Source organism: Malus domestica, chromosome 11, assembly GCF_042453785.1.
Source record: "Malus domestica chromosome 11, GDT2T_hap1".
In the NCBI taxonomy this organism is placed as follows: domain Eukaryota; kingdom Viridiplantae; phylum Streptophyta; class Magnoliopsida; order Rosales; family Rosaceae; genus Malus; species Malus domestica.
This window is the reverse complement of record NC_091671.1, coordinates 18,351,822-18,362,759: the sequence shown is the minus strand read 5'-3', so window position 1 is coordinate 18,362,759 and position 10,938 is coordinate 18,351,822. Positions and strand designations below refer to the sequence as shown.

General features: G+C 36.6%; 1 protein-coding gene across 1 annotated transcript; it reads right to left on the bottom strand.

Moving 5' to 3' along the window:
* Positions 1 to 550: 550 nt before the first annotated feature.
* LOC103439187 (uncharacterized) lies at positions 551 to 2,935 on the bottom strand. Its single transcript, XM_008377733.4, has 2 exons — positions 2,311 to 2,935; positions 551 to 900 (listed from the first exon to the last, which is right to left on the bottom strand). The coding sequence occupies exon 1, from the start codon at positions 2,782 to 2,784 to the stop codon at positions 2,329 to 2,331; it is 456 nt and encodes a 151-aa protein (XP_008375955.1). The 5' UTR covers positions 2,785 to 2,935; the 3' UTR covers positions 551 to 900; positions 2,311 to 2,328.
* Between the last annotated feature and the right edge of the window lie 8,003 nt (positions 2,936 to 10,938).

Genomic DNA, 10,938 nt, shown 5'->3' with positions numbered 1-10,938 from the left:
TATATATAATACCCATATGCTTGTTCGCAATAGGTTTGATGTAAAAATTAATTAATTAAATCTGAAATAATTAATTATATATTAGTTTAGGCCCAATTATGTTATCCTCGATCCATTTCTCCATTCACTTTGTAAAAGTCTTGTAAAGTTGATAATTAATTGTATATTAGTTTAGGCCCAATTATGCTCTCCTCGGTCTATTTCTTCATTCACTTGGTAAGAGTCTTATAAAGTGTGAAAAACTGTCGTTGGAATCAAATTCGTGCACTGCCGTGAGTGGTGGAGGTGCACAAACCCCTTAAACTAGTCGGAATCTTCAAAATCTCAATATGCTTACAGTGTCCGTCCAGTCTTTTTTGGATGCATAACGAAAAATTTCAATCTAACTAGCACCCTACACAAACGAGTTGGATTTCCGTTAAAAAGCAAAATGACTCCAGAAGCTATGTAGGAAAGTATGTTATATCCACCATACTTTTTTCTTTTTAGCTGTTATTAGATTTCAAGAAAAGTCATTCTCTACTATGAACATGTAGAAATACACCACAAATTACACTTGGAAAGAGTGTTAGATTGATCGTTTACATATCAAATTCGTTCACATGACGACTTTCATGAGTAGGTGAATCGGAAAATAGAACCGATGGATACGAATAACAGCACTCAATCTAGATTTGGTGACTCTTGTGAGTCCAGTGACTTACAGTTCCTGTTAGGACTACCAAATCTAGGACTAGTGCAAATGGAGTTACATATCATGCTCTAGAACTTCAAAATGATGGCCATGTCAAAAAAATTTCACCAATGTCTTTCGCCTTTCCTGGTGCAAAACCATGTAGTAGGACCATCAACCCCTGCTTCCTTCGTCCGCAGTGAATTTTTCCAGAAAATCAAACATGGCTGAGAACAAAAATTCCTTGAGGTTAATAAGTGTGCCAAAGCTACAAATAAGAGAACTGAAGAAGACAACCCGAAAATAAGGCGAAAGAAGGTTATTGCTCCATCAACCAACCAAAAACTGCATAACAGTATCTTGCAACGTCAGAGTGGTTAAAAAGCCTTCTATCTTACATAAACAACTCATTGTATCTATTCGGGAATTCATACACATCTTCTACTTTTCAAGTTTTAACACCTTAAGTGTTTAGGACACTAGCTGACCAAAGTTGCACAGTAGTGTGGATTATTCCATCCTTTTTGAAGATTTTATCATACTGTGTATCTTTCAAATCTCAAGCGCACGGAGACTCAAATCTCTGTGTAGGTCTGCATGCAACTCCGCACAAATATCATGTCTCTAAATGTTGAATAATAATGTTCCTAGCAATGCATAATCATTAAATACTCTAAGAATTCTATGGCTCCATTGCTCATACCACCGACACACAATTACAGTTCATGGTGGATAAAAGGCCCTATATTACAAATAGATACAGAGTCACGCCTATGTTACAAACATAAAGAGTTAAGCCTGAGTTACAAACATAAAGAAAACTGTTGATACGACTTTGTCAAGCAACCAAATCAGTGAAATCACATACACAAACAAATCACCAGATAACAAGAACTAAAATTTCAAACTTCCAGAAGAAAACCAGTTAATTTTCTTTGATCAAATTCACAATTGAAAAACAGCAGTTTGCACTTCATTCTGATTAAGTATATATCTGATCAACTTTATTTTATTTATGGGACTCAATTAAAAAAGGATACTCGAGCTCCCAAATCAGTAACAGATTCCTACTCTCATTTAGAAGAAGGACTTAAATGGCATGGGTTCACTGTCACTGAGTCCCGGTTCAATAATACAATGCCAGAACTCCACTGTGGCAGTGAATCCGTTCTATGAACTTACCCTCTCTCCTCATTTGGACGTACAAAATACATTCAAGTAACTGATTCTCTATTAACCAAGTTGTCTCCGAAAGAAGAACCCACAATCCAAATCCACAAATTAATGCTCACTAATAAGGATTGGCAAAATGAATATTATCTCTAAGGAGGTGCTTTTCACACACCCCATTTATCTCACACGCTCCTCTTTGTTATTTGTCAGCGGATTAAATAAATCAAATAGAAACAACGGCCAGTAAATGTGTGTATATCATTCCCGTATCTCTAAAACGAAACTAATCAAATGCACAATTCGACTAACCAATAACTTAATGCGCTTCAAATTCTAATTATTCAACAAATATTATCTCAAATAATACCAAACTAATTAAACCATACAACCAAATCTGATTTGATAACCAATAACGAAATGTAACAAAAAATCACCACAACGAAAAAATTTGAAAAATGAAATACCTTAAATGTGTAGAGCTTCTACACATCTTTGTAGAGCAACTGGTATTTGGGTATTCGCTCTGGTGGAAGGGGGCAATTCACGATCATCTTCCCCTTCATCGCTCCTCTGAAAATCGCCTCGACAACATCGATAAAGTCCTGTTTCTGCTGAAACGCGCCGACCCATTTGGTGTGGTCCGCAGTTCCGGAATCCATCTTCATGTGGTGGGCATTGAAGAAGAAGATGGTAGACGGGATCAGAGCGATGTCGAAATACCTGACGTAGACTTGAATTTCCTCCGAATCGGTATCGACAAGCGCGACCGTGGCGAACTTGGAGACCTCCCGCGCCGTTTTGGCGAGAACGTCGTCGAGGAGAAGGCAAGCGGAATCGGAGGCGCGGCCGAAGCGGAGGACGAGGACTTTGTCGATGGTGGATCGGATGATGGAGTCCACCTCCTGCTTCTTCGTCAATGTCGGCAATACGTAACTCATGACTCTCTCTGTTATTCTTCCTCACCGGAATTCTGAATTCCTCTACAAGGATGTTGTGAGCGGCAGATCAAACCCAGAGAAGAAATTCCACAACAGAAAATTGAAAGTTGAGGAGAATGACCAAAATTTAGGAAACAGAGAACAGGATTTTTTTTACGGAATTTAACGAATAAGCTCCGTTTAAAAATCACATTTTTACGTTAAAAATCAATCCTGGTACTATTCACTTTACTATTTATTTTGTCCTTATCGTTAAAATCAAAGTTTTCAAACTTTTTTCATTAATTTTTTTTTTAATGGCTCGTTATAAAATTGAAAGTTGAGGAGGAAGATTAAAATTTACGGCTTTTCTTCTTTTTTTTCTTTTTTTTTTAAATTTTTTTTAAGAAAACTAATGAAAAGTTAAAAAAAACTCATGTTTTAACGAAAATTCCTTTTTTAAAAATATAATGAATAGTATCAGTTAAAGGTAAAAATATGATTTTTCGTTAAAAGTGAACAGTACTGAGAGTGTTTTGTTAAAACTCTTTTTTTTTTGTTTTGTTTAGGCCATCTTCAACAGATCAAATCAAAAGGTTATAGGGCTAAAAATAGTTCGAAATGACATGAAAACGATATTCAATCGAGGGCTAGGTCAAAGGACTTGTGGGCCCTATCGGACCAAAAAATGAAATCAGACCAGTGAGTTGGCCTCATCCAGCCAGCCAGCCCTCTCCAGGCCCAACAATTCGAATGTAACGGTAACCTCAACTAAGCTAGGTTACCGTTACATTTGATTTTTTTTTTTAATTCTAATTTTTTTCCCATAAATACCTAAGCCATTCCTACATCATTTCTCACATAATTTTCATCATTCCATACTATCTTACCTCATTTTATTTCAATTCTTCACATTCTATTCTTTTACCTCTTCCAATAATCTTTCCTTCAAAATTTTCAATAATTTTCAAATGGCCACATCTGCAATGAAAAGAAGGGATTGGATCCGAAAAGAAGATGAAGCTCTTTGCAGGGCTTATAGATGGGTCTCGGAAGATAGTGTCAAGGGAAGTTCTCAAACAAGTGAAGGTGTTTGGACTCGTATGTCTAAAAAGTACTATGAATTCTACGAAGGCACCACTCCACCGAATCCCCGAAACCATGAGAGTTGTTCTTCAAAATGGAAAAAACATCTTCAACCAAGTTTGAATAAATGACATCAAACAGTGTTAAATACCCAAATCAAACATGAAACCGGAGCCAATTACTACGACGAAATAAGTGTTTTCACAAGTTATTTAAATTTTTTAATTATATTACATTTAATTTCATAAATTAATTTCCTTTAATTTTTGTAATTATATTTTCTAGGTACGCCAAGCAGAGGAATTGTATATGGAGGACATGAAAAAACCATTTAGTCATCACGGTTGTTGAGAAATTTGTAAAGGGTGGGTGTTATTTCAAGATCCACCTCAAGAAAGATTTAGTCCTATGCCAGTGTTCGGAAATGTTTCCTCAAATGCAGTTGGGGATGAACAAAGATCTCCTATCATTCACGAAACAAGGGTAGCAAATCCGTCTTCGGGTGAATCTTCCATACCTAGGGCTACGGGACGAAACAATGCCCGAAAATTGAAGGAAAATGGTAAGGCAAAAGATGATTTAGCCTTTCGAGAGGAAATGGCGTCCTCATTGCGATTAATGGCGGAGCAAAATGCCATTGCCGCGGAAGAAAGGAAGCGTAGGCACGAAGAACGGGTAAAACAAATACAAGAAGAGATGGATGATAGGAAAATGCAAAGGAACACTTCAGAGTACACTCCAATGAGTAAGACATATTTTGATAGGAAAAAGAGGGAAATTATGGCCCGACGAGAGTTGTTTACATCCAACTATACTCCTACAATGGTGGATGAAGATGATGATGATTATAGTCTTTAAATTGAAGTTGTTGTAGTCTTTAATATTTAAGTTGTAGTTTTTAAATTTAAGTTGTAGGTTTTACATTTAAGTTGTTGTACTCTTTATATTAAACAACATTAAACAACATGAAACTTAAACAACATTAAACAACACAATCTCCACCCTAGTACTACTTGGGGGAGTTATTCAAACTTAAACAACATTAAACAAAACATTTAACAACATAAAACTTAAACGCCTACTCTATGGTTCTTTTGGCCCAAAGATGTGCAACAAGATCCTGTTGTAGGTACTTATTTATAGCATGCAAACGTATCATCCTATGGCAGCAGCCACCGAAGGATGAGGAGGAAGAGAGGAAGCAGCAGCCGCTGGGGTATCAGTTGTCCAATGGGTTCGGTTACGGGGAATAACCATTTGGGTTTTTTACGGTTTCAGGTACGAGGAAAACAAACATGTTCGGTTATGGGGATGGCACATCTGAACCCAATCCGCCCCGTTGCCATCCCTACACTGGTAGCGTTTATGTTATAGAGCAAAGCCCAAAACAACACATTTTAGGTTTGAAGGCTAATTCTTGTGAAGGTGAACATATCCAACACAACCAAAAATACGAGGAGAGATTAGGGGAATAGGGCAAAGAAACATGATATGCTAACACCTCCACATGAGTACGAAAATCAAGCACTTTGGTATTCGGTTAATCACGTAAACGACATATATGTAACTTCATCGACCCAATAAGATAACGAGTAACAAATTCAATGAGAAGTGCCCTCATCGTTGCAATAATATGTCAACTTTTTTCGTTCTGCCACCTCATTCTGTTGAGGTGTTTGAGGACAAGTGCTTTTGTGCAAGATGTCTTGCTCTTGGAAGAATTGAGGCAGCTCAACATTAATATACTCACCCTATTATCATAATGAAGCACTTTAATAGGAAGCAAAAATTGAGTATGAACCATCTAAAGAAAATTCTTAGCAATTGTAGTAATATCGCTCTTGTGTTTCATTGTACAAAGCCAAGTCATCATATTATAATCATCCAAAAATAACACAAACCATCTAATCCTTGTAAAGTTGAAATGAGGGAGGGACTCCATAAATCAAAGTGCTCTAATTTAAAAAGAACAGTTCTTCCAGTGGAACTCAATGAATAAAGGTTCAATGACTCTTTACTAGAGCACATACATAACATTTTAGTTTAGAAGTTGAAATACCAGTAAATAATACGGAACCAAATTCTGTAAATGGCCAAATGAGGCATGCCTAAGTCATTGATGCCAACCAAAATCTTCTTAACTCTATCACCATTCCTACTATGTACTTGATTCATTCTGTCAGGAGCCATATTGTAGACATAATACAACCCCTTTTATTAGTACCATGCCTAATTATAGCCCAAGTCCATATTTCTTGAAGTAAGAAAAAAAAAATATTAGTATGATATAATCCAATTGTTCCATAACTTGACTGATTGATAAAAGATGATAGATAATGCTGGAATAAGCAAGGTATTGTGTAAGGACAAAGATGGGGTGAGTGCAATAGAACCAGTCTTTGTTACTAAGATGTCATCTTCATTGACAGTGATGACAATCTCTTTTGGACGAGGAATCATGGATTGAAAGAAAGACTTGTTATACAACATGTTTTCAGTAGCCCCAAAATCAATATCCAATAGGATAAAAATTTCTAGAAGCAATTAAGACTTTTTCCAAATTTGCTGAATCATCCCTATGGGACTATGATTTTCCATGGCTAAAATATGGTAGTTTGGAAATGAATACCTCAAAAGTTCGGTCATTGACTCAACAGCTTCCGCATTGGAGCTACACTGACAAAGCAATAATTTCATCATCATCCTGTTTCGAAGCAGTGGGACTTCGCTAAGATTGGCCATGCTTGTTTCATAAGACATGGAAACTTGATCTACTAAGGAATAAGCTAGGTTTCCTATATTCTTGGAATCATACAATCTAAGGATTGACGTACAACATAAGTAATAATAATCCTAATAGGATGCAATATCTAGTCCTAGATATCCTCTGGGATTCTCTTCGTTTGATATGGATTATATACCATAAAAAGACTATCTCGACTGGTGTAAATAGACTTTTCTAGGGTTCATATCTGGTAACGTAATTCTTGCACATTTATTATCTTACATATTGCTTGAGTCTCAAATATGTCTTTACTAACTTGATTGTTGGAGAGCTTTTGGCCAACACTACCAATCCTAGGCTACTTATAGTTGTTTGTTCTTTACATGTTAAAAGGATTTATGCATCACCTCTACATACAGTAGTGCGCTAATTTGGTTTGAAGAATTCCGATCATCAGAGAGGTACTTGATCAATAAGAGACAATATTATCTTCTCGCACATAGCTGCAGCGGATTGATGCAGTAGGCTTAGGTTTAAGATTTTCAGTGTCGACTACCAAGAACAAGTCGCACAACAATGACTATGATTTTTGTGTTGCTTAAAAACACCAAGCGACACTATGTAAGTTTTGGTTTTGTGTATGATTAAAGTCCAAAACACGAGACAATCAACAAGTTCAGGGGGCTGACAACAAGGAAGCTTCACGACAAGAATAAGTTTCTTGGGTATAAGATATTTTTTTTGGGAAAAAAAAATAGGGCGAAACCTGCTCTGATACCAAGATAAAAGTGTAAAATTATATGAGAGTTTTAGAGTTTGCATTGGTGTGTTGTATTATTCTCTCAAGGAGGAAATATATGTAAAAGCACAAGGATATTTATGTACATGAAATATCTATTTAAGAAGAAAATTCCTATCAATTAGAAATCAACAATAAATAGGAGAGTCACTCACACGAACATAAATTGTATAAAGTTTCAGTTTAGTAAAAGAAAATTGTTATTTCAACAAATTCTCATTTTGCACTTCAAGTTTGGGAAATGTTATTTGCACTAAAAAAATCTCAATTTCCAACCACCAAGTGTATTTTTCTTTCTATTGTTTTTAGTGCAAATAACATTTCCCAAAAAAAAAAAATAATGTAAACCAATTATTATTATTATTTTTGAACAAAGGATATTATCTAGACTAAGACCATCTCCAAATCTTAGGTTAAAACCTAAAATTTTTAATCCAGAAAATTTAGGTTTTAACCCAGAAATAGTTTTTCTCCTCCAACAATTTTGGGTTAATTTTTTAGCCCGATATTATTAAAAAATTAATTTAGAATTAATTTTTTCTCAAAGTAATTTAAAAAAAAGAATTATGTAGACTATCATAATTTAATTTTATGAACATTTTAACCTAAAAATCTTTAGATTATGATAAATATTGAAAAATCATTAAACTGACATTATGAAACTCGTGGAACACTATGAAAGAATATGAAACACATAACATTTTTTAATTACTTTAGCTGTTGGTTTAAATTTAGCCTTGGATTCAATGAATTTATAAATATAAAACTAAATAAAATACACATATATGGTGGGCCAGCCCTACTAACTAAGGGTGAATTCTGGCCTAAATTGCCCTAGAAATGAGTTTTGGGTTAAAACTTATATTTGCCCCAAGGGTTGAGCAAATTGGGATAGGTTTACAACCTAAAATTTGAGTTTTACTCCAAGGGTTGGAGTAGATCTAAGGGAGAGGGGGTGTGCTTAGCCTCATAACGAGCTAGCAATAATGTGGTTCCGTTTTTAGCGATAATCAAATTTAAGATATTTCACTTATAAGTGAAGAGGAACAGCAGTACTAAGTGGCAATATTAAACCAATTATTAAACTCTAAACTAAGAAATGTAATAGATTTAGTTCTGGCAATTTCTTACACGGCCCGTTAACACGACACGTAAACGACACGAAAATAACGGATTTCGGGGTCAACACGATAACTAATCGGGTCGTTATCCGGTCATACGATAAGAACCCGTTAATAACGGGTTCTTAATAGGTTTACACAAAAGTGACATGTGGGTAACCTATTTCAACACGTTAAGGAAACAAGTGATTTTGATGATTTTAATTTTTTAACCTACTAAAAAAACTTACTATAAATACAATAGTGTATATGTATCTATGTATATATGTATATATTGTATATTAAATATGTATTATTATTATATTATTTTTCCATATAAATTAATTAATTTTTTTTTAATTTTTATAGGATGCTATAGACAAAGAGTGATATTAAAAAATTATAAAACACATGAAAATAAAGGTATTGTTGCAATCATATTTAGAAGAGGCATGTGGTTGTATAAATCCTAGTGTTTCTAAGGACATCTTGGAATATTCCCTTTAATAGTTAATATCCTATTAGAGTTGTAATCCTAAAAGAGTAATGATTTAATCTATCCTACTACTATAAATAAAGGCACAATGGGGTGATACAACACACACCTCAAAATTTAATCTCTTTCTTCTCTATCTTGCTGTCGGCATCTCTCATTCTCTAGTCCCAAATACAGTTCAGTCAAATAGGCCTACAACAAGTTATCAGCATGCTCTTGCCAGAAACTAAGGAACTGAAGGATTGTAGGAGGAGGTTTTCTTCTACAAAATTCAAAGGCTTTTATTTGTTTTTTGCCAATCATGTACGCTTAAAATAACGTCCACGAAGCATGAAAACATTCCCCATGATACATGAACCCCTATATTTATATTTTTCTTTTGATATATATATATATATATATATATATATTGTATATGATTCATATTGTGGAACCTAAAATAATCCCAATAATTCTAGAGGCGGCATGTGGACTTTTGCTCCAAAAAAACAAGATTACCCTCAATAAATGGGCTAGTTCCTTAGATACTCCCACACGTAGCTCACACCCCTGAAGGTCCCAACAGTTGAATACGATTACACACAGCTCACCTGCCCTTGGCAAGGAAAAGTCACATCATTATTTCCTATTTAATATCTTGAGAATATTTATAAAAAAACATTGGCCAATAGGATGCCGACATGTGTAGGGTAAAACCCTAACACTATGGCCGGCCCTCTCCCCTATATATACCCCATATTCTACCAAATTTCAGAAGCTTTTGTTACCCCTAAAAAGCCCTAAACACTTTACTCTCACCTTGTGGGTGTGTGAGGCTTAGGTCTTTGATCAAAGGTGTCAATTGTTTTGCAGGTGCATTTTCGTCAAGATTGAAGACGGCGGAAATTATCATCGACAAATTGGTGCTTTCATTAGGAGCTAATTCAAATACTTGAATAAGCCTCATGCATTTGTTTGTTGAATTTTTTGTTACGTTGAATTTCTCACATGTCGTATTAATTAATTTTTCCTAAAAAAGTTTCTTGATTAAAGAGAAAGGATACAATGGTAGGAAATTCAAAAACCACGACGAACGAAACCTCGTACGTACAAGGATTTGGACTGGAGAGTGGAGACGAGGACACAGCCCCATGATGGAGATTCTGAAAGCTCAACGCGACGGCAGGAGGAGCCTCACTGCTGCGAAGCCGTATCACAACCACTGCTGTGACCCAATAGCCACGACAAGGTGATAGGCCATAACCCAAGTTCATACGTCACTGCCCTTGCAGCGCACAGACTTTTAAAATCCTGGGCAGGAGGCCCAGGTCCACTCATTGGCCTATGAGCAGGAAGTCCAAGGCTTGGCAACTGCCACAGTAGGCCCAACCCACTACAACAGCCAACCAAGCTACACCGTAGGTCCAGGCCCACGGGAGCTTAGCAGAGCCAGCCCAGCCAGCAAAAGCAGCCCACAGGCAGGCGCTCCAAGCCCCGCTCGCTGCCAGCCAAGCTCAACCCATTGTATGTCGAGCCCAATCTAGTAATAAGCAAGGCGCTATCCAGCATCAGCCAGCCCCCGACCTGCTCCGATGACCCGGCCCGTGGCTTAATTTAACCTAAGGCCATTTCCGCCGATCCAGATTTCGACTACTGATCCCGTGATCGATTCAGGGTTTTTTTCACCTAACTTTTCTGTAGGAATGCCCACTCTGGGCTCAAGTTTTGTACCTGCAGTCAACTACACTTCCACCACACATGGAGACTCCCATTATCCAGACTCTTCCAATCTAAATGGCGAGCACCACTTGCCCTAGTAGGTCGCCAATTTGACGAGCGTCCTTGCGCAGCAGACCACCTTGGTGAACCAGCACCTCGAGCGCATCAAGATGCAGTGCGCCATAAACAAGGTGTCTCGAAGCAGGACAAGGGCGGAAGAACGTGACTCATTCCAGTAACGTCCTGGTAAAGAGTCCCTCAGCTCGCCACG